At 41.0% G+C, this 24,822-nt stretch overlaps 2 protein-coding genes across 2 annotated transcripts in view; one reads left to right on the top strand and one right to left on the bottom strand.

Annotated features, from left to right (window-relative positions):
- Positions 1 to 3,485: 3,485 nt before the first annotated feature.
- On the top strand, positions 3,486 to 5,851 carry rpl36 (ribosomal protein L36). Its single transcript, XM_084310397.1, has 4 exons — positions 3,486 to 3,518; positions 4,515 to 4,609; positions 5,299 to 5,433; positions 5,721 to 5,851. The coding sequence occupies exons 2-4, from the start codon at positions 4,517 to 4,519 to the stop codon at positions 5,808 to 5,810; spliced, it is 318 nt and encodes a 105-aa protein (XP_084166523.1). The 5' UTR covers positions 3,486 to 3,518; positions 4,515 to 4,516; the 3' UTR covers positions 5,811 to 5,851.
- Positions 5,852 to 7,086: 1,235 nt separating this feature from the next.
- The window catches only part of lonp1 (lon peptidase 1, mitochondrial), an 80,133-nt gene continuing 62,397 nt past the window's right edge, over positions 7,087 to 24,822 (bottom strand). Inside the window, exons 14-20 of the mRNA XM_084310256.1 lie at positions 22,498 to 22,620; positions 22,193 to 22,309; positions 20,919 to 21,059; positions 16,111 to 16,276; positions 12,034 to 12,269; positions 11,008 to 11,172; positions 7,087 to 7,967 (exon numbers count right to left, since the gene is read on the bottom strand). Of these exons, the coding sequence (XP_084166382.1) occupies positions 7,827 to 7,967; positions 11,008 to 11,172; positions 12,034 to 12,269; positions 16,111 to 16,276; positions 20,919 to 21,059; positions 22,193 to 22,309; positions 22,498 to 22,620 (1,089 nt within the window). The 3' untranslated portion in view covers positions 7,087 to 7,826. The remainder of the gene's footprint in view (positions 7,968 to 11,007; positions 11,173 to 12,033; positions 12,270 to 16,110; positions 16,277 to 20,918; positions 21,060 to 22,192; positions 22,310 to 22,497; positions 22,621 to 24,822) is intronic.

Consider the following 24,822-nt stretch of genomic DNA (forward strand, 5'->3'; position numbering starts at 1 on the left):
CCCTACTGTTGGTCCGGGAGGCCGGAGACTGTCACATGCTTTCCTCCGACGCATGTGCAGCCAGCCGGCAGCCAGCCTGGCAGCGCAGATTCTCACCGGGAGAGTGTAACGTGTGGAAGGTCACACTACCTCCCTCCAGATCCTACCCTCGCTGTGCAGGCGCCCCGACCGAACTGTAGGGGTCGCTGTCCACAACGCCCAGGACCCACCCATCAGCTTTCCCACCCCTACACTGCCAATGGACCTATCTCAAACCCTGCCCTCTTTTCTTGATCCTCCAATCACAGCTGTCGCTTACCTCGGACTTCCTCGTACAAACTGGTAAGCAACAGCTGTGATTGGAGTATCAAGAAAAGGGGCAGGGTTTGAGATAGGTCTATTGTGTTAGTATGAACGACCAGCCAAGCTGATCGCAACGCAGAGAGCTGGATTCGAACCCAGCGTCTCCAGCGTTGATGGCGAGCGCCTTGCCCACTACACCACCTATAGCCGCCCCGCTTTGACAATGTTGACTGGAAAACGAGTCATTGATAAGCGACGGGCAGATTAGACACATAGCCATAATTTAAAACATAGATTAGGCGTTATTAACGCTAACATTGAAGTGGATGGTGGGCATTCAAGCGGTAAATCAAGATTAAGCTTGGGCTCTGAAAGTGTTAACAATTGTGTGTATTGAGCCGTACTGTATTGTACCCATTCTGCAATCTGTTAATAACGTTTTCAATCAATCAATCAATACAGTACAACAAAAATTTGTTTGGCACCCAACCAGGGTGCAAATGTAACAGTAAAGTGCAATAGTAATATACAATTGTAAACTACTAACGAGTCGCACTCAACCAGCATCTGCTAATGGGTCTGACCGTTTAACTCAGCTGGTTAGTGAGGCTTGTGGATCCTATAATCCCATAGGTTCAAATCCTCTAAAAATACATAAAACAATATATAATATATAAAACAAAAACAAAACAAACAAACAAAATAATAATAATAGTAATAATTATTAAATAAAAATGGTAAATGGTGCATTTATATAGCACTTTTATCCAAAGTGCTTTACAATTTGTTCCTCACATTTCACCCATTCACTCACACATTCACACACCGATGGCAGAGGCAACCATGCAAGGTGCCAACCTGCTCATCGGGAGCAATTAGGGGTTAAGTGTCTTGCTCAAGCTCCATTCAATTCCCAGGAGGAGCATGAATCGAACTGGGAACCTCTGGAGCAGATGATTGCTCTACCTCCTGAGCCACTGTCGCCCCATATTAATAAAATACACTCACTAATTATGTCTCAAAGGTATATAAAGTGACAAAAGCTTCTTTCATCCCATATGAACGTATCTGTTTGCATACACATGCATGCACGCACGCACACACGCACGCGCGCACGCACGCACGCACGCACGCACACACACACACACACACACACACACACACACACACACACACACACACACACACACACACACACACACACACACACACACACACACACACACACACACACACACACACACACACACACACACACACACACACACACACACACACACACACACACACACACACATATATATTTGTACTCCTGTTGGGGCCTCTTGGACCAGATCGACATTGTAAATAAGAAACCTGTTCTTAATGTTTTATCTGGCTAAATAAAGGTAAAAAATTCATCTAATTTCAACATGTCTCTTTCTGCTGAATATTTACTACACTGAAGTAATATGATGAACTGATCATCTGCAAAGTACCATTTAACCCTGTATGACCCAGTCTCAACCCTGTATGACCCAGTCTCAGTCCTGTATGAGCCTGTCTCAGTCCTGTATGACCCAGTCTCAGTCCTGTATGACCCAGTATCAGTCCTGTATGACCCAGTCTCAGTCCTGTATGACCCAGTCTCAGTCCTGTATGACCCAGTCTCAGTCCTGTATGAGCCTGTCTCAGTCCTGTATGACCCAGTATCAGTCCTGTATGACCCAGTCTCAACCCTGTATGACCCAGTCTCAGTCCTGTATGACCCAGTCTCAGTCCTGTATGACCCAGTATCAGTCCTGTATGACCCAGTCTCAGTCCTGTATGACCCAGTCTCAACTCTGTATGACCCAGTCTCAACTCTGTATGACCCAGTCTCAGTCCTGTATGACCCTGTTTCAGTCCTGTATGACCCAGTCTCAACTCTGTATGACCCAGTCTCAACTCTGTATGACCCAGTCTCAGTCCTGTATGACCCAGTCTCAGTCCTGTATGACCCAGTCTCAACTCTGTATGACCCAGTCTCAGTCCTGTATGACCCAGTTTCAGTCCTGTATGACCCAGTATCAACCATGTATGACCCAGTCTCAGTCCTGTATGACCCAGTATCAACCATGTATGACCCAGTCTCAGTCCTGTATGACCCAGTATCAACCATGTATGACCCAGTATCAACCATGTATGACCCAGTCTCAGTCCTGTATGACCCAGACAGCCATCAGACTTTACAATGCATCACTGCATCACTGAGCACAGGGTGACAGTTACCATCTTCCTGGAATTTTACTTTTAAAACAACATTGTTCAATATTACACTACTGTACACTTACTGTAGACTTCTGCATATTTTACTGTATATTTTATATTAGAATGTGTATACATAACAACACTGTTCAATATTACACTTACTGTAGATTTCTGTATATTTTATATTTTACTGTATATTTTATATTAGAATGTATATACATAACATAGGAAATGTATATCCCGGAGCTGGGTATTTTTATTTTTATTCTTAGGCTTATTTTATTCTTTATTCGTGACTTGTTTTGTTTACTGTGAGCGATTTGTAGTGCCAAATCTCCCTCGGGATGAATAAAGTATTTATATTCTATTCTATTCTATTCTAATCTAATCTCAAATCTATCTCTACTTCAATCTAGATGTAAACAAGACGAAAGTCTTTCTCTGGTCTGCATCCCCTTAACAATTGTGTGTATTGAGCCGTACTGTATTGTACCCATTCTGCAATCTTTCTGTATATTTTATATTTTACTGTATATTTTATATTAGAATGTATATACATAACATAGGAAATGTATATCCCGGAGCTGGGTATTTTTATTTTTTATTCTTAAGCTTATTTTATTCTTTATTCGTGACTTGTTTTGTTTACTGTGAGCGATTTGTAGTGCCAAATCTCCCTCGGGATGAATAAAGTATTTATATTCTATTCTATTCTATTCTAATCTAATCTCAAATCTATCTCTACTTCAATCTAGATGTAAACAAGACGAAAGTCTTTCTCTGGTCTGCATCCCCTTAACAATTGTGTGTATTGAGCCGTACTGTATTGTACCCATTCTGCAATCTGTTAATACAATTTTCAATCAATCAGTCAATCAATAGTACTTCTCCCACCCGGAAGATGACGCTGTGAAAGAAACGACTCACTCTCCAGGGGGGAAATCCTACATTACCCAGAATCCTCCATTAAAATTTCCTTCCGGCTTCACCGCCATTACAGAGAGCAGGTAAGAATTTACTGATGAATTGAAATAGTTTAAAATCCAGATGAAATCTCAGGAATCAGCGATGCTACACTTGCTTTAGTGACACGACATCATACTTTAGGTTTCATTAAACATCCCTGGTGAATATTGAACAAACAGATTATATGATGATATAAATAATTAGATTTGGATGTGTTGCTGTGGCTACGTCTGTAGCTGCTCTCCGGTAACACGAGAGCAAAGAGAGAACTAACGTTACATAACTACATCAATGAGGTTACATGTCGGGTTGATACATATCACGTTAATAGCAGTAAAACACGGCTTGTATGAGTTGTCGCTGCAGGTCGTGTGTTGTAGGTAAATAACGTTAGTCTGTCACCCGTTAGCGGTGTTTCATCTACTGCACGCCATGGTGACATTATCATAGCATGTACAATAATGGATGCTGTGTATACCGTATATATCTATCCACATCTGTCTGTACATAGCTGCATATAATACGTGTCACATATCTAGATATTATATCTATACACATATCCCTTACCTACTCTTAGACTGTTACACTGCTGGCCACAATGGCCAGTATGACTTACTACCATAGTGTCTTTATAATACCTGTATCACTGTACATATTAATGCTATAACTCTACATACATTTGATTAGCACTATTACTCGGTAGTACTGATTTATATATGTATACCAAGTTTAATCACCTGACATTGTATATTACTATTGCACTTTACTGCTACATTGCACTCTGGTTGGATGCCAAACGTATGTGTTGTACTGTACTTGTGCTGTATGATGACAATACATTTGAATCTAATCTAAGAGCCCAGATGCTACATCTAATGTTAAGTCTGGTTAGTTCTGCTAGGTAGTTGCCTAACGTTATGCCTGGTTATTTCCTGCTAGGTAGGTACCTAACGTTAAGCCTGGTTAGTTCTGCTAGGTAGTTACCTTCCTATAGGTAACAGTTTGTATAATACTAATGTCTGTCTCTCTCTCTCTAGATATGGCGATCCGCTACCCTATGGCCGTAGGCCTCAATAAGGGCCACCCAGTTACCAAGAATGTGATGCCTCCCCGACAGAGCCGCAGGCGAGGGGTGAGTAGATGGACTGGTCAGCTGTAGTTTATAATATTACTGTCTCATAAACGGTAATCTTGAGTTTGCTCTGAACAGGGTAAATCTGCATTTAGCTATAATGATGCCCCTCTAGCTCATGGAATTAACTCGAGTCCCAACAGATTCTCCCCTCTGTTGCAGAGTTTAAAACCTTGATCTCCAGCCTTTTGTCAGTGTTATTAATAGATTTGTTATCCTTGCTCTGCCTCGTCTTGTCTCTTTGTTATGATTTTATATTTAGTTTAAATAAAGGTATGAAATGGAAACTAGGGCTGTATCTTTACCCAGGACATGGGTCAACCCTCGTTATGTCATCAGTAGTAAAATAATGTAAAGGACTTGCATATTTCAGGGCTTAGAAACTTAACCTACAGTGTAGTTACAGTACATATAATGATATTCCCATGTATTTACTGTATGTATCAGACCGCACTTTATTTACAGTGTTTTGAGATTAGGTTTATTTTTCATTTGAACTGAAATGTAGTGGAAGACTTTGGCACGCTGTGTCTGGAGAGAAAAGCCATGTAGCAAAAAGCATCTGAACAGAGCTGTTGATGCCAGACAGATGTTGTTTAGGAAACAACCTCGTAGAGCAGCGACATGTTGGAATGGAATGAGAGAATTGACACCAACATGCTGACGAATCTGCCTCTCTCTTTCTCCAGCGGCTGACCAAACACAGTAAGTTTGTGAGAGACATGATTCGTGAGGTGTGTGGCTTCGCTCCCTACGAGAGGCGTGCTATGGAGCTGCTCAAGGTCTCAAAGGATAAGAGGGCCCTCAAGTTCATCAAGAAGAGGGTATGGACTCTGTTACCGTCTCCGTTACTGTCAGTGTCTTGTCTATTTACATGTCTGTTTAGTGTCACTAGCCGTGTTTCCATTGAATTGTCAGCCAACTTTTGAAATCGTGGTATAAAGTTTGAGAACCCCTGGACTAGAGGGAATGGACTAGGCTAGTGAAAAAAGTAGACTGTCACAAGGACAAACTCCTGAACGCAATACCTTCTATATGACCGTTTACATATAAAACCATTGTTTTCTGGTGAAGTGGCCCTTATTAAAGCCTGTCTACCCCCCCCCCGCAGATCGGAACTCACATCCGTGCCAAGAGAAAGAGGGAGGAGCTGAGCAACGTTCTGGCCGCCATGAGGAAGGCTGCTGCCAAGAAGGACTGAGATCCGAGTCTTTATAATAAAAAAAACATTGTTTAATGAAACTAATGTCTGCTGGTGTTTGTCTCTATGGGAAGGACTTGTCTGTCCTGAGCGAGGATGGTGTCTTCACCAGAGCTGTTCTGTAGAGGACCTGACCTGGAAGTCTGTTCCTTAAATCAGTCCCTCAGAATATAAAACTCTTAACAGGTTCAATAATCTTCTAACATCCCTGTTTGGATCTAAAGGCCCAGGATGTAGTTTATTTTTACCATTTGCAGTTTAGGTATATTCACGTACATAAAGGTTTGAGTTTGTAGATGGAAAATAAATAGTCTCTCAACCTTGTCTCAAACTTTCAGGAAACTAATATAGCTAATTTGTTAGTCATTTTATTTAGAGACCTCAGTGATTGTCACGAATCCGACCCTGTTGAAAAAGAATTTAGTTCAGTCAGGTATTTTTTGTAGTTTAATTATGCAAAAGTTGCAATCATGCTGAGTCGACCTGTGACAAGTATTTAGACGGGCCTCTTTTTTTATAATTTGGTGGGGCTGTTTATTTGGTGCCTGTGTTCAGGTTAGGATTACAGATAGTGTTAAGGACCAGTGTTTCATTTAAAAATGGGAAATAAAACATCTACAGCAGTTAATCCTGCAGCATGTAGTCCCCCAGTCATTCTGACCATGATATGGAAAGTCAAACTATTTAATCTTGTACCATCACCGAACACACTGCTGTAAGCCCCCAGTGTATCTTTGGAAACCCCATGGAAGTCACATTTGACTGAAATGACGATTCTGTCCAGTAAGTGGATAATGATAAACATGGTTTCTGGCTGAGTCTGAAAGACCAACTTCCAGGTTTGACATTTCAGAATGTTGGACCAATAGTTTTTATAGAAGAGCTTCTAAAGGCCTCGGCACACAGTCGTCTGACTGGCAGATACTGTGCTTCATGGATTATTATTAGAGCTCATATTTCCGATATGGATCTGCTCTCCATCCTTCATACCCGCCTATGAACAGCCTTCAGCACGGCCCCCACCCTCTGGAACTCCTGGCTGAGATACTCTGCTACATCCTTGGACTCCTTCAAGACGGCCCTGAAGGACTACGTCCTCTAGATGTCTCCCTTTATTATTTGTTTATTCCTAGTCTTTTTTTCTTTTCTTGTAAAGCGTCCTTGTGTTTCTTGAAATGTGCTATATAAATTATCAGGAAGTATGAATGTAGTTCTTAGCAGGAAGTACCAATGTGTTTTTTTGCACAGAAAACAGGAGGCAGTTGAGTTGTTCAGCAGTAGATTATAGGCAACATTACAACAATCTTCACATCAGGTCAATAATTATATAAAATCTCAGGTAGATAGTCTGTCCAGAGCCTTATAGGTCCAGGGCTCGGACGCTGTGGCTGCCTAGCAGCGAAGTCACCACCTCCAAGTCCATCTGGGGGTCCAAGGTTCTGCAATGCATGGTGTGAGACCAGGTCCAGTCCTGTTGGGATTCAAACCAACGAGTCCTCAGTGGGACCAGGAATGAGATGTGTGTTTCTGGGTGCTGCAGCTCTTGTTTGACACTAGACAACTTTTTGGGCAACATCATTGGTCAACATTGGACAAGTGGATGTCTCAAAACATTGGTACTAAACGCTCCGCTTCAGACAGCGGGAGATACTAGGAGCTCATACCGCTCAGACAGCAGGAGATACTAGGAGCTCATACCTCTCAGACAGCAGGAGATACTAGGAGCTCATACCAGATCTATTAAAAACAACAAGGGACACTGAGGAGTGTTGAAAAGACCAGAGCCTCAGCCAACGCAGGAAGCTTGGCCCCCGGAAACGCTTTTATTGGAAGATCGATACGTCACGACTCAATATGTTCCTCTCTGTCTCACTTAGTTTCCACTAAGTTCACTTGTTGGTGTCACGTTGCCCAAAAAGTTGGCGTGGATCTCCAGTCTCAGCTCCATAGAGACACGATGAAACCAGAAGACTGTGTGTGTGGGGGGAGGCATCAGAATACAAGGGGCCGTGGCCATCAGAAGATGAGCGGGTAGATCTCACTGTAGTGAGACACAAAGTGAACCTCCAGGCCCTCAGTGATGTAATCGGCCAGATCAGAGAAGTCCTTCCTGTTCTCTGCTGGGAGGATCATACAGGTCACACCAGCCCTGCGTGCCTGGGAGAGAGACAGAGTTACAACAGGAGAGACACATTTACAAAAAAACCTGTAAATGATCTGCCCTTTGTTCATTTGCTTAGCTTTTTACTATACTTGTTCTAAAGAAGTTGCTGAATGAGCTCATCTTTTTGCTTTTGATCATTATTAGCATGGTGTTATTCACCATCAAAGATGGGGGAAAAAAACTTGTATAATAAATGATATTCTCCTTTGGTTCATTACAATTTACTCAAGCATAGTAACATACACAATATTTCTGACACAGGGAATACATTCCTTGAGGTCCATAGATGTCCCTAGATACCAAGAACATGCTAATGGACCTTGCAGAAGTGGAGCAATATTCCATTTACTTCGGTATGTACTTTTAGGCACATTTTCAGAAAATATGGCTAGGGCTTAAGAGGTTAAAACAAGAGTTATAACAAGATAGTTAAAACAAGAAAATTAAAACAAGATCATTAAAACATTGCCATTGAGCTCATTCAGCACCTTCTTGAGATCACGTGTACAAAAAATCTAAGCAAATGAATAAAGGGCAGATGATTTACAGGAGGTTTTGTAGATACAGTACTGAATTCTGCCATCCGGACACATGCAATTTGAAATATGATTATAGAATATAGAATATCAGGCCTATAAATGACCTTATTATGGCCAAGTCACACATCTATGGATCGTGCCAAATCTCCCCTTTCCAATGGCAGAGTTCAATCTGGATTTAGTACCAGATTTAGCGCCCCTGACAGTGCAGCAAAAACCGTGAATGAAATCTACTACAGTTACTTTTTTAGAATGTAAATCTCTCAATTTTTTTTGCTAGACGTTCACAGAAAGGTAGAGAAACTAACTGTTTTATTTTATGGCAATAACGTTCAGGTTTGTTCCACCCGTGAGATATGACCCCGAAAAAAAAGATAAAGAAAAAATCTTCACGCTACAAGTCAGATGAGAAAGACAGATGCTACAAAGAGTGGCCCGTTCTTACCCTAAGTTGTACCTCATCCCATTTATGCATTGTACTGTATATTGTATTGTAACTCAGTTACTTTCCCCCCCCTACTCTGCATTGTATATATGTATAGTGAACACTTTGTTTACACTTGTTTACATACTTTTGACTTTCTATTTTAATTTTTATCTAGCACACTCTCAGGAGAAAAACAGAAAAAAGCATTTAATATAAAAGTATTCTCTCTTTTTGTATGACAACTAATAAAGAAACTTGAAACTTGAACTTGAGATGATTGACAGGGGCTGGTGTGAGCTGGGAAGTGTCGTTTCTTTTTTATTCGAAAGTCCATTGAAAGCCCTTTGTCTCTTCTCTCAAAAGACTACACTCAAGTTAGGTTGCGCCAAATCCTCCCGTCCGTCAATAAGCGCCTTTTTCTGGCTCAATGCGCTGAGATTTCTATAAACTCATATTTCACTAATAACACTTAAAATCATTGGTAAACAAACGTAGTGCTGAAAATATACACTTTGGGGTGAATTCACAAAGGGATTGCGCGGCTTTTTCTGACGCTATGCCTGTGCAAATAGCTCTGAAACACAGTTTGCTATTCACAAAGGAAGTGCAATGGGTAATTGCGTTGCCATCAGCATTGCGTCTCGGTGCGTCAGTGGTATTTGCGGGTATTTAAATGAGGTAATATGGGCGGAACATGTGCCCCTTTCTATGCAAATGAGCCTCATGCAAAAACACTTGCAATTCACAAAGATCGGCGCTAATTGCCACGCGAAGTTAAAGTGACGCTATTTACGTCTTGAGAGATTTGGTGGTAACTAAGCGCATTTATAAAGCGGTGTCATTGCCAACGTCTCAGGTGATCATGGCAGCAGTAATTTTTGCCAGGCAAAGGCATCGTAATGCCAGGCGTGCTCGTGAAAGAATATTTCTAATGAGAATGATCACTTTTTGATTTAGGCGAGACCGAAATCATCAGGTTGCCAGCTCAAGCAATTCTTTATCTACTCGATGAAATCAAGGATGATATTGAATATTGAGCCAGCCACCCAGAGATCCCATGCAATCTTATTTATTATTTAAATATTGTTATTTAACGTTGTCAGCTTTCCCAATGTTGTCGTTGCTATTGATTGATTTTGTAACGAGATTTAGATTTTGCAACATGCTGCAATTTTTATTTGTGTTATGCATTGCTCTTGCCCCTTGTTTCATTATGTCTTCATTATATAAAGCACTTTGAACTGCAATCCTTGTATGAAAGGTGCTATATAAATAAAGTTTATTATTACTATTATTATTGACTGCACTCACGTTCCAATTATACCATCAAGCGAAAACGAACATGTTTTTAGAAATAGGAAGCAAACGTATTCAATCAACACAGGTAGTGTGCAATGCCAGTAACATAATAACGAGTGGTTGCCAAATTCCCTGGGTCCACTTGCCATGCGTAATCCTGCCAACGTTGGAGAGGCGGCGTACAATCGGGCTCACATCAGAACGTGCACATTTGATCGAGCGCACATTTGGCATCTTAAAAAGCCTGGATCATAGCGGTGGGGCAATGTTATATATTCCCCCCAAAGCACATCACTCCTTTGGGTGCTGCATGGGTTAGGTAATAATCACAATAAAGAGAATAGAACCTGTGCTATTACTGCCGCGCAATCCATTCTTTGTGAAATCGCCCCTTTGACAGCTGTTTTGACAGGGTTTCAAATGGCTACATTTGAAAAATAAAAGCAACATTAATTCAGTTAGTGTTCTTTAATGTGTGCTAATGTTAGTGTTCTTTAATGTGTGTTAATGTTAGTGTCCTTTAATGTGTGTTAACGTTAGTGTTCTTTAATGTGTGTTAATGTTAGTGTCCTTTAATGTGTGTTAACGTTAGTGTTCTTTAATGTGTGTTACTGTTAGTGTTCTTTAATGTGTGTTAATGTTAGTGTTCTTTAATGTGTGTTAATGGTAGTGTTCTTTAATGTGTGTTAATGTTAGTGTCCTTTAATGTGTGTTAACGTTAGTGTTCTTTAATGTGTGTTAATGTTAGTGTTCTTTAATGTGTCTTACAGCTATAGTCTTCTCTTTGATTCCTCCAACAGGAAGTATCTTGCCAGTCAGCGACACCTCTCCTGTCATGGCTGTGTTCTGGCGAACTGGGCGGTTGGTTGCTAACGACAACAGCGCCGTGATGATGGTGCACCCCGCACTGGGTCCGTCCTTAGGAGTGGCCCCCTGGAAACAATCATAAAATGAATATGAACAATATGTGTTATTATTATTAATTATTCTTCTTTTTAATAATAAATATATATATATATATATATATATATATATAATTAATAATAATACTAACAATAATAATGTGGTGTTGTCATGGTTACCTCAGGGACATGTAGGTGTGGTGTTGTCATGGTTACCTCAGGACATGTAGATGTGGTGTTGTCATGGTTACCTCAGGGACATGTAGGTGTGGTGTTGTCATGGTTACCTCAGGGACATGTAGGTGTAGGTGTGGTGTTGTCATGGTTACCTCAGGGACATGTAGGTGTGGTGTTGTCATGGTTACCTCAGGGACATGTAGGTGTGGTGTTGTCATGGTTACCTCAGGGACATGTAGGTGTAGGTGTGGTGTTGTCATGGTTACCTCAGGGACATGTAGGTGTAGGTGTGGTGTTGTCATGGTTACCTCAGGACATGTAGATGGGGTGTTGTCATGGTTACCTCAGGGACATGTAGGTGTGGTGTTGTCATGGTTACCTCAGGGACATGTAGGTGTGGTGTTGTCATGGTTACCTCAGGGACATGTAGGTGTGGTGTTGTCATGGTTACCTCAGGGACATGTAGGTGTGGTGTTGTCATGGTTACCTCAGGGACATGTAGGTGTGGTGTTGTCATGGTTACCTCAGGGACATGTAGGTGTGGTGTTGTCATGGTTACCTCAGGGACATGTAGGTGTAGGTGTGGTGTTGTCATGGTTACCACAGGGACATGTAGGTGTGGTGTTGTCATGGTTACCTCAGGGACATGTAGGTGTGGTGTTGTCATGGTTACCTCAGGGACATGTAGGTGAAGATGTGGTGTTGTCAGGGTTACCTCAGGGACATGTAGGTGTAGATGTGATTCCACCAGGAAGTCGTTCTCAGGTTCCTGGGTCATCAGAAAGACTCTGGCGAAGGTTAAGGCGATCTTGGCACTTTCCTTCATGACGTCACCCAGCTGACCTGTGAGCTCCAGAGTCCCCTCCCTCTCTTTAGACCCCTCTCCTTCTTTAGACCCCGCCTCCCTACGTGGCCGTCGCAGAGATGTCTCGATGAACAAAGTAGAGCCACCTAGAGAGAGAGAGAGAGAGAGAGAGACATTTGATTCAATCTTGCATAATGAGCTTTTTTATAATCATATCCAAAGTGGTGTGTGTAGGGGGTAAAACCTATAACATTATTAAATCACGGTACATGGAAAATAAATGTGCAGTTATAATTGTCTTCTAAAGAACATAATTCATTAAATAGGGCTGAGGAGACAGGGATGCAATTTGTGAGACAGGGATGCAGTAAATAAATGGTATTTATATTTATATAACGGCTTTTATCCAACGCGCTTTACAATTTCTGTTCCTCACATTTGACCCTTTCACTCACACATTCACACACCGACGGCGGAGGCGGCCATGCAAGGTGCCAACCTGCTCATCAGGAGCAATTAGGGGTTAAGTGTCTTGCTCAAGGACACATCGGCACACTGCCCGGGAGGAGCGGGAATCGAACCGGGAACCGTCCGACTACCAGACAACTGCTCTACCTCCTGAGCCACTGTCGCCCCCTGGGGCTGCATATTGTTCCAGCATTGTTGCCAGTTTTCTGCACCCCTGTCTCCACACTGCACCCCTGTCTCACAAACAAATACATTTCAGCGTGGAGACAGGGGTGCAGTCTCTGAGACAGGGCCGCAGATACATACATAACATTTGAATTATCTCGTGTTCAATCAAAACATTAAAATTTAAACTAGAAGGGCGGCTGGGTGGCGTAGCGGAGATTGCGCTCGTCACCAATGCAAGAGACTCCGGTCTCGAATCCCGGTGTCAGCATTGCCTGCGGCTTGGGCCAGTCGTCATACTATCTCAATTGGCAGAGGTAGCGGGTGGAAAGTCGATGGGTGGGGATTGGATGTTGTGGACAGCGACTCCTACAGGTCGGTTGGGTGACGCCTGCACAGCAGAGACAGGAAGTCTCCCACGCGTTACTCCTCGCCACTGAGAGTCCACGCTGTCTGGTGAAAAGATGAGACAGGCTGCCTCCTCGTGTACCGGAGGGGACACGTGATGCAAGGCTTCTATCCTCACTACAACCGACCAGTGGGGGGCATAGTCTAGCAACGTTCAAGACAGGGGAGGGGAGAATTGGCAATACGAAATTGGGATGGGAGAAAAATTGAAAAATAAGGAGAAAAAGTGGATACAAAAAAATATATATTTAAACTATAAGATGACTGTTGACCATTAGTTGTTCCATTAGACAGACCAATTGAACACCACAGATACCACAAATTCTTCTACGCAAGAGAGACATCGAGAGGTTTTGTTTCAGAATTTTATCATCAATTACTAACGTCCTCGTATGGAACCCTCCAACTTGACTCTGTCTGGAGGAGGGATATACCAGACCTGGAAAATGACTTTGATTGGCAAGGAGCCTGGGCAAATGTCCGACTTACATCAAGGAACCCGGATCATCAACAAATCAATCTTAACTATATTCACAGGACATACTTGACTCCTATAAGACTGTGCCGAATGGGGCTTAAACAAGATTCCAAATGCACCCAATGTACAAATGGGGACGAAGGGACATTTATGCACATGTATTGGGACTAGTGCACTGCAACCTTGCCCAGGCCCTACCGGGCCCGGCCCGGCCCGGCGGGTTCGGGCTGGGTAGGGCTTTTTTGTTAATAAATAATTCGGGCTCGGCCGGGCCCGGGCACCGCTGTTTTTTTTTTTTTTTTTTTTTTTTATAACTAGGGTTATATGATAACCTTCGTTTTAAGATTCGCTTTCTCTTTTGCGCCAGAGAAACATTTGGATGTAATTACTGCAGCGCGCAGAGAGAACTCAGGGGACAAGTTCAACTCGATTGGTTGTGTTGGAATATAGCCAGTTGGCGAACGTTTTAATTTGTTCTTGGGATGTATGTACAGAACATTGTACATATGTCTATACCGAACACTGTGACCTCATTTTCTTCTTCTAAACTACATGCTATACTATGTGATTTGATACTATCTTGTCTAGCACAGTCTCTGGAGCGTAACAGTAAGAAGCATTTTGTATGAAAGTATTCTGTACTTCTGTATGACAACTATTAAAGAAACTTGAAACTTGTAGCCGGTTTTGTTAACGGTGTTCAACGCGTTGCTGACGTCTGGTGAGTGATGTTTACTATTTGCTGGGTCGCGACTGCTACTTGTTTTGTTGTGATTTTCATTACGTTGCTCTGCTCGAAATCTGATTTCTGTTTTCTGTTTGTTTGTTTGACTGAGTAGGCTATTGTGTGTCGTGTGTGTGTGTGTGTGTGTGCGTGTGTCAAAGAATATTCTATAGCCTTCAATACGTTTTACGAGGCTGATGTGTGACAGTGTGAGTCAGTCTATATAAGCGAGCACTGGGAGAGACGGCATTGCGAAACAGGCTATGTAAATGCTTCTTAGTTTTGTTTATTTATTACGTTCATATAAAACCGTGTTTCAAATATTTAAAACAAATACAATTTTTTTTATATTTTAATAATAATAATAATAATAATAATAATAATCATTTTTTTCGGGTTTTCACGCGGGCTAGGGCTTAAAATATTATTTACAGTCGGGCTTATTTTCGGGCAGGGCCTGAAGTTCAAGGGCTCGGGCAGGGCTCGGGCTTTATTTCAAGGCCCTTGCAGACCACTAATTGGGACTGCTCACCAGTTAAGGCATTCTGGAAAGATGTGATCAAAACTCGTATCTTGGAATATACCTGTACACCCCTCGGTATTACTATTGAATGATGTTTTTGAGTTTGCAGTGAATCCACAGCTAAAGAGATTGGTTTTATCGGGTATCACAGTAGCCAAAAAGCTGATCGCATCACGCTGGTTTCAACCGGAAAAAATGTGCCGTAAAGTTTGGTTTCTTACATATCTCGATGTAATTTACCATGAAATATCTACAGCAAGAATTCTGGGCCTCAATGAATCCAAAATGTCAATGTGGTTAGAAGTGGTGGAGAGAATAAAAGCTAGCTTATAATGGTAGTGTCTGGTTAGGTGCGAGGGATAGTGGAGGTACTTCTCAAGGTGGGGTCCGGGAGGGGGGGGTTCGAGCTGAGCATATGTGTGTAGGTTTTTTTAGATAACAGGTATTAGGGGTATATCTTATATAAGACAACTAACTAAAATGTGATCTCATTGGATGTGCCCTGACAATTAATGCTTGTATATCTTATCGTGTGTTGTCATGTTTGTTTATATGTTTGTTTAAAAAATAATAAAAAAATAAAATACAAAAGATGACTGTTGACCAAAGGAGAAATTGAAAATATATGTTATCAGTTCCTGAACAGAGACATTCACCTGCTAGCTGAATATCTCAAAAACAGAACATCTGAAATGAAAATGAACAAAATACAGAATGAGTGACCATGAACTCGAGATTGAAAGAGGTCGCTATTTACATTTTTGGAACCCAAGAGAGCAAAGTGTCTGTACACACTGCCACCAAGACATGGAAACAGAGACGCAATTCATTCGTTTTTTTTTTGTAGATTTCTTATTGCGTTTTTACTACCGGGCAGTCCGGTAGAGAGAGAGGGAGAGGAGGAAATGGGAGACAGAGCAGGGGAAGACATTCGGCAAAGAAAGCCGGGTCCGGGAATCTAACCCGGGTCGGCCGTGCCGCGACGCAGTGTGTGATTAATGAGATATCTCAAAAGGCATCAAAAGCAGACTGTAAATGTGAACATTTAGTGGAGGCATACAAGATTATATCATTTGCACACATGTACATCACAATGCGTGGAAGAAAATCCCATATTATGGCTCTAGGTCCATCATGTCTCAACCATAACCACTATCTTATACTAACACACTAAACTAACCCTACACACTCTAGTACACACTATGTAGTCGTGAATCTCACCCATAGCGGTCCAGGCCAGGCCCATGACCACGCCCGGGGGGGTGATGTCATACATTCGGTCCCTGGTGAACAGTGGCTTCCCCACGTAGTCCTGCAGGTTGTCAGGGGTTACAGACACACTGCTCGCCTGCCCACTCACTATACACAACGCTACCTTACGGAACACCTGGGAGAGAGGGGGAGAGAGAGAGAGAGAGAGAGAGAGAGAGAGAGAGAGAGACAGAGATAGAGAGACAGAGAGATAGATAGAGAGATAGATAGAGACAGAGAGAGAGAGATAGAGAGACAGAGAGATAGATAGAGAGAGACAGAGACAGAGAGAGGGAGAGAGAGACAGAGAGAGATAGAGAGAGACAGAGAGAGATAGAGACAGAGAGAGATACAGAGAGAGAGCGAGATACAGAGACAGGCAGAGAGAGAGAGACAAATTTAGATGATGATAAATATGATGAATGTAGATAAATATGATAAATGTAAATATGATAAATGTAGATGATGATAAATATGATCAATTATAAATATGATAAATGTAGATGATGATAAATATGATAAATGTAGATGATGATAAATATGATAAATGTAGATGATGATGAATAGATAGATGTAGATGATAAATATGATAAATGTAGATGATAAATATGATAAATGTAGATGATAAATATGATAAATGTAGATGATGATGAATAGATAGATGTAGATGATAAATATGATAAATGTAGATGATAAATATGATAAATGTAGATGATAAATATGATAAATGTAGATGATGATAAATGATAAATATGATAAATGTAGATGATGATAAATATGATAAATGTAGATTGATAATTTTGATAAATGTAGAGGATAGATATGATGAATGATAAATATGATAAATTATAAATATGATAAATGTAGATGATGATACATGTAGATGAATGATAAATATGATGAATGATAAGTATGATAAATGTAGATGATGATGAATGTAGATCAATGATAAATATGATGAATGATAAATATGATAAATGTAGAGGATGATAAATATGATGAATGATAAATATGGATAAATGTAGAGAATAAATATGATGAATGATAAATATGATGAATGTAGATGAATGATAAATATGATGAATGATAAATATGATGAATGATAAATATGATGAATGATAAATGTAGATGATAAATGTAGATGAATGATAAATATGATGCATGATAAATATGATGGATGATAAATATGATGAATGATAAATATGATAAATGTAGATGAATGATAAATATGACAGAAGAGGTTTTCCGGTTCCCGACTCCAGACTCTCGGCAGTATAGGGCTGGGCGATATGGCCAAAAATGATATCGCGATAACGATATCGATAACAAAAAAAATAAAACGATAATTTTTTTTCTTTTTTTTTTAACAACAGATGTATGTTTATTTTGCAGCAATTCTTTGTCGTTGCCGCCATCTTTAGTGTTACATCCACTCACACTCCAGTTCTCAGGCTGCAGCTGGTTTAAAAGCTAAAGTAAACCGGCTTCCCTGCTGGCTGTAGCTCTAGGGAAGTTGAACAGTTCTGGCTCTGCTAGTTTCTTTTCTATCTTTTGGCGCTTTTTTGGTGGACAAACCACCGCACATGTGCACCGTGACTCTTGACTGGAGACTAGCTCTGCTAGCACACATAGCCTACTCACTGTGTACAGACGGTTTCAAACTGTATTTTAAATTAGAAAGCAAACAAAATAAATGGACAAGAGAAAAATAAATCTCAATTTGGTCAGTATTGTCATTTGGACAAGCAAAGCCATTACTTTAAGTTGCAGGCAAGAAAGGCGGCTAGGTGGTGTAGTGGGCAAGGCACTCGCCACCAATGTGGAGACGCTGGGTTCGCGTGTTCGAATCCAGCTCTCCACATTGTTTTCAGTTTGGCTGGTCGTCCGTACTAATACAATTGGCAGTATTAGAGGGTGGGAAACTGATGGGTGGGGATCGGGCGTTGTGAACAAGCGACTCCTACAAGTCGGTTGGTGCGCCTGCGCAGTAGAATCAGGAAGTGTCGGGGGCAGCGTGAGCCTCCCACGCGTTACTCCTTGCCACTGAGAGATCGAGCTGCGCAGGTGAAAAGATGCGACTGCTGTTACCTCAAGTACCGGAGGGGACTTGTGCTATGTATGACTTAGTCCACATTGCAGCCGGCTTGTGGGAGGCAAGAAACAGCATTCGTGACAGGGGAGGGTTGAATTGGATGATACGAAATTGGGATGGGAGAAAATATAGAAAAATGGGAGAAAAAGTGGATCAAAAAAAAAAAAAAGTTGCAGGCAAGAAAGACAAGTCTGTCCACTGTCTCTGGTTTTAAAACTGCCCTGTTGCAGGTCACAAAAAAAAAAATATATATATATATATATATTTCGATATATATTTTTTTCGATTTTCTTTTTTGATATAGATTATTAAAATATATCGCAATAATTATCGTTATCGTGGCAGTTGCAGAATCCGACTCCTCTCGGGTGAACGCGCAGACACTATCAGCATCAGCCTACCCAGCAGGTAATAGAACTCTCAACTCGTTATTATTGGCGCATAGATTGAAGAAATACGAGAATGTTTTGATTATATAACTTTAGTTGAGTTTCGAAGCTGTAAGCAGAATACAAGTCATAGGAACACCCACGATATATTGTGTTCTTCCCCCTTCCTACTGTATAAGAAAGAATTAAAAACGCATTGCAAGGAGAACAGAGGTTATTTGTTTCGCGTGATTTAAAAAACGCTGTATTAAAAGAACCAATATAAGGATCCACGCGAGCTTTCTACTGTGGGTACATCTTGGCGTCCCGCAACTATTCCCCAATCACTTCTATCACCGAAAATGCTTAGAAAAGGAAAGCCGACGGTTGTTATTTCGTATATAATACACTCCACGTGACCCCAGAACCTCAATGTAAATAAACCATAATCACCCTACAAAAACAGTACTGTATTTGTAAATCTGGTATGTCATAAATGTATAGATGTAGCAGTACTGTCTGTATGTCATATATGTTATGATGCATTGAAAATGGGGGACCCTGATGTAAACTAGACTAAAGTCTTTCTCTGGTCTGCATCCCCTTAACAATTGTGTGTATTGAGCTGTACTGTATTGTACCCATTCTGCAATCTGGTAATACAATTTTAAATCAATCAATCAATCATTCCAATAACAACCGCTAACTTCACTGTTAGATGGGATGCTTTGAAACACCGCACCTCCCAGCTGCTTCTAGACACGGAGGCAACTTTTTTTTTTTTTTTTTTTTTTACCTACTTTTTCTGCAGATGGTTTTGTGAATAAATCTCCATTATGCTTCAATTAATGTGTGTTTATTGTATAGCAATAAAGTTGGATGAATTCGGCAATTATATAAATAGATGTAGCACTGTCTATCTGTAATAAAATGTTCAATCAATCAATCAATCCAATAACAACTGCTAACTTCACTGTTAGATGGCATGCTTTGAAACACTGCACCTCCCAGCTGCTTCTAGACACAGAGGCAACTTATTTTATTTTTGTTTGGACCTACTTTTTCTGCGGATGGTTTTGTGAATAAATCTCCATTATGCTTCAATTAACACTTTGGGTGCCGGGAAACGCCTAAACACGTCATTCCCGGCAATGCTCAAGTTGCCGAAGACGCCTTACAGCGTCTTTAATATCAATATTTCAAAAATCTGGGATCGGATTCATATGTCCCCTCCGCTGGCCTGAGATCCACCAGGAGGACCCACTGAGCTCTCTGGCGGTTCAGGAGCGCCATCTGGTGGCCGATCGGCGCAATCGCTTAACAGGAAGTGCCGTAGAGGTTGTGCTGGACGGCCGTATTACTTCCGGGCACTCGCTAATAGGTCCCGGGACTCGATCTCGACACACTACATAGCGATCGATTGCCAATAACTCGATAAACAACATGATTTGGACGTATATACCATTATACAAGCTGGAGATGGACCGGGTAAATCTACATCCCATAATGATACAATTTCTACTCTACGATGATCGCCCAACGGCGCGCGGAGACTGGGGTGAGTTTTAGCGTGTAAAGTTACCGTCTTCGATACTAACTGCTATTATCAACATTTGACCCACATTAGATGATTGGTATAACGCTGCCCACGGAATTATAAACGCCCCCTAGCCCATCCGGTCAACATCAGATGACGTGTAGTAACTTCTAGAAGTACGTCTAGTTGGAATTTTTTATATCGCGCTGATTGCCATAAAACTGTATTGCATCATCAATATAATGTATTTGGGGCTATAGATCACGTTCTGGAGAAAGCTGCAGAAAGAGATGAAAACATACTTATACATTAGACCATACTTTACACTATGAATATGTGAATGAAAAAGTTTAACGTTGCTACACAATGAACAATACATATAGGACTTTGAATGGGCCCTAATAATGGCAATGTAGCAATAGAATTTAAAAAGTTATAGCCCTGCAAAGAAGGGGACTTTCTCTATAGACAAATAGAGCCGGCAACCTACGGTTGATAATGAATTTAACCCATGGCAGCCAAAGTGTTAATGTGTGTTTATTGTATAGCAATAAGGTTGGATTAATTCGGCAATTGTATAAAAGACATTACACCACTTGTAGTCGTGTGTTATAAGAATTAGAGCATGCCTAGTGGGGTCTAACGACCCTCGGCTGCGCCTCGGGCCTAACAACCACCCCTAGGCATGGTCTAATTCTTATAACACACTCCTGCGTGTGATGTAATGCTTAAGTCTAGGTTAGTTAGTCTAGTCTAGGTTAGTCAGGAAGAGTTAACAGACCTTTTCTACTTGTTTCTGCAGGTTTCTGACTCCAGACTCACGGCAGTACTGTCTGATGAGGAGACTCAGAGCTTCAGGGGAGATGGATGTACTTTCCTCTGTCAGACCACACAGAGTCCTCAGCTGAGGAACCAGATACCTCTGAGAGGAGAGAGAGAGAGAGAGATAGAGAGACAGAGACAGAGACAGAGAGAGAGAGAGAGAGAGAAAGACAGACAGACAGACAGAGAGAGACAGAGGCAGACAGAGAGAGGGAGGGAGACAGAGAGAGAAAGACAGATACAGAGAGAGACGGTCAGAGTAAGATGATTTAAAGCCCAATCCGCAAGACGTATATGAACAAAGGGATGCCCCCACCACCAGAGACACAAACTCGGACCAACACAACAGCTCAGTATTTGGTCTAAACTCTATTTCCTGTGTTGTGTCTGAAAAGCCTCTTCTATCTACAAATTAAACTCTGAAGCTCCATAGACGATGAATTGGGAAAGATGTTCTAGATGTCACAGAGAGACACCCAGGAGAATGTTCTGAGTATATGATGTTCTAGATGTCACTGAGAGACACCCTGGAGAATGTTCTGAGTATATGATGTTCTAGATGTCACAGAGAGACACCCAGGAGAATGTTCTGAGTATATGATGCTATAGATGACACAGAGACACCCTGGAGAATGTTCTGAGTATATGATGTTCTAGATGTCACAGAGAGACACCCTGGAGAATGTTCTGAGTATATGATGTTCTAGATGTCACAGAGAGACACCCTGGAGAATGTTCTGAGTATATGATGTTCTAGATGTCACAGAGAGACACCCAGGAGAATGTTCTGAGTATATGATGTTCTAGATGTCACAGAGAGACCCTCTGGAGAATGTTCTGAGTATATGATGTTCTAGATGTCACACAGAGACACCCTGGAGAATGTTCTGAGTATATGATGCTATAGATGACACTGAGAGACACCCAGGAAAATGTTCTGAGTTCATGGGTAAATTTTATGTTTAACTGAGATCACTACTATACAATAAAGATTTGGATATAAAGAATAAAACAATAATTCTGTGACTTTGTTTCTGGCTTTGGCAGGGAGTAGGTCATGTTCACAAATATTGACTGAACTTTCTGAGTTATGGAATATTTCCCAGAAAGAAAAAAGCTAAGACACATAATATTCATAATTCACAACTGTTAGTGTGAGAATCAATAACAGACTAATACGCTGTTCAGAGGGGTAGGAGGAGCTCATTAAAAAGGTGCATTCCGCAGAGTTACCTCGGCGATGACCAGCTTCTCCTGAGCGACGTAACCCGACACGTTGATCATCTCCATCCGGTCTCTGAGAGGCTCTGGGATGGTGTCAACCACGTTGGCCGTGCAGATGAACAGAACCTGATTGGACCAGTCAGAGGCAGGTTCAGGTTCAGGTTTTGTTTTATTTATTTATTTATTTCTCTCACTCACTCACTCACTCACTCACTCACTCACTCACTCACTCACTCACTCACTCACTCACTCACTCACTCACTCACTCACTCACTCACACCCTAGTCCTACCAGACTGCATCTACTAGTCTTACCTTAGACAGGTCTACAGGGACATCTAGATAGTGGTCCAGGAAATTGGCATTCTGCTCTGGGTCCAGAAGCTCCAGCAGTGCAGAGGATGGGTCGCCTTGGTAACCACGACCCATCTTATCCACCTAGCAACAGCACAGACCATCATCATCACCACCCATCCCACAGACGGACCATCAAAACAACTTGAGAAACCAGTAATACAGCCAAACAGATTCTAAGTGTTAGTTAGATTTAGTGTTTAGATTTATGTTAATCTACTAACCTTGTTCTAATCAACACTAAGGGATTACAGCTACAGTAGTTATAGTTTAGTTAGTTCGTTAGGGTTTATAGTTAATTATGGTTTAAGTTAGCTAGTTATTTAGGGTTATAATTAGCCAAACAGAGTCAGGGTTTGTAGTTATCTAGGGTTTATAGTTAGTTAGTTATTTAGGGTTTATAGTTAGCTAGTTATTTAGGGTTTATAGTTAGTTATTTGGGGTTTATAGTTAGTTATTTGGGGTTTATAGTTAGTTATTTAGGGTTTATAGTTAGTTATTTAGTTATTTACATTATAAAATGTACAGCCCTAGTTTATAGTTAGTTAGTTGGGGTTTATAGTTAGTTAATACAGATTTATAGTTAGTTATTTGGGGTTTATAGTTAGTTAATTGGGGTTTATAGTTAGTTAGGTAGTTAGTTAGGGTTTATAGTTAGTTAGGGTTTATAGTTAGTTAGTTAGTTAGTTAGTTAGTTAGTTAGTTAGTTAGTTAGGGTTTATAGTTAGTTAGTTATGGCGCTTTTCCACTGCATGGTACCTACTCTACTCTACTCGGTATTTTCGGTTTTCCATTACCAAAGTACCTGGTACCAGGTACTTTTTTGGTACTTTTTGGGTACTTTTTTAGTCCCTGCTCTGTCGTGGTTCCAAACGCGTGCCAAGCGGGTAGAACTGGTACTAGAAAAGTCACATGAAACACTGCAGACCACTGGTTGGAGAGTCTGAACCTGGTCTGAACGAAAACAGAAAGCCGCCATCTTTAATGTCTCGCATAGGATTTCATTATGGTTGCAGCAGGCACAAGTTCAATAAACAAACGATACAGTCACTGTGTATTCTGCCTCATTTATTGATTAAACAAAACCGACATCAACACAATTTGCCACCGAGCGGAGAGTTTAGTCTCGCAAAAAGATCGCTGACTTGTTAAGGCTTAAGCTTATGTTGTGCTAATGTTGTGCTAGCGTTTTTGGCATGGCTATCGTACATAGCGTGATCAATATAACTCGCTATTGATTGTTTGTATGAGTAACGTTAATGCTAGTAGAATAGACACAACGTGAGGTAATCACCATCCATTTTAAACCGGTTATTACCTAATGCTAACATTAGCAAATAGACGCGACTGGTAACGTTACAGCTTGTTAGCCTAATGCTAACGTTAGCATAGACAGCCTAGCTAACGTTAACGCTTGTAGAATAGACACAATGAGAGGTAACGTTAGCGTTAGCAGAATAGACACAACGAGAGTCTCGTTAATGTTGTTATTGATTGATTGATTGATTGATTGAAAACTGTGTTTTACTCTGGCTTGAGCCTAGCTCACGGACATAGCTATGCTGGAGCTCTCACAGAGCTATGGAGCTCTCAGCTGTACACCAGCAGCCCCGCCTCCCCACACGGAGACAAACTGAGTACTTTATTTTAGTACCTGCAGTGGAAAAGGAACGAAGTACCAGGTACCTAAAGCGAGTAGAGTAGAGTAGGGTAGAGTAGAGTAGGTACCATGCAGTGGAAAAGCGCCATTAGTTAGGGTTTATAGTTAGTTAGTAAGTTAGTTGGGGTTTACAGTTAGTTAATTGGGGTTTATAGTTAGTTAGGTAGTTAGGGTTTATAGTTAGTTAGTTAGTTAGGGTTTATAATTAGTTAGTTAGGGGTTATAGTTAGTTAGTTAGTTGGGGTTCATAGTTAGTTAGTAAGTTAGTTGGGGTTTACAGTTAGTTAGTTGGGGTTTATAGTTAGTTAATTGGGGTTTATAGTTAGTTAGGTAGTTAGTTAGGGTTTATAGTTAGTTAGTTAGGGGTTATAGTTAGTTAGTTGGGGTTCATAGTTAGTGAGGGTTCATAGTTTGTTAGGATGTATAGTTAGTTAGTTAGGGTTTATAGTTAGTTAGTTGGGGTTTATAATTCGTTTGTTAGTTAGGGTTTATAGTTAGTTAATTAGTTAGTTAGGGTTTATTATGGTTAGTTAGTGTGTTAGGGTTCATAGTTCGTTGGGATTTATAGTTGGTTAGTTAGGGTTTATAGTTAGTTAGGGTTTATAGTTAGTTTATTTTAATTTTTT

Source organism: Notolepis coatsorum, assembly GCF_963971535.1.
Source record: "Notolepis coatsorum genome assembly, chromosome: 3".
Taxonomy (NCBI): Eukaryota; Metazoa; Chordata; class Actinopteri; order Aulopiformes; family Paralepididae; genus Notolepis; species Notolepis coatsorum.

Excerpts from the sequence above, each read along its gene's own strand:
- rpl36 (XM_084310397.1), top strand. The coding sequence starts at position 4,517 with ATGGCGATCCGCTACCCTATGGCCGTAGGCCTCAATAAGGGCCACCCA. Across the intron at positions 4,610-5,298 it reads GACAGAGCCGCAGGCGAGGG|CGGCTGACCAAACACAGTAA; the intron begins GTGAGTAGATGG and ends CTCTTTCTCCAG. Across the intron at positions 5,434-5,720 it reads TCAAGTTCATCAAGAAGAGG|ATCGGAACTCACATCCGTGC; the intron begins GTATGGACTCTG and ends CCCCCCCCGCAG.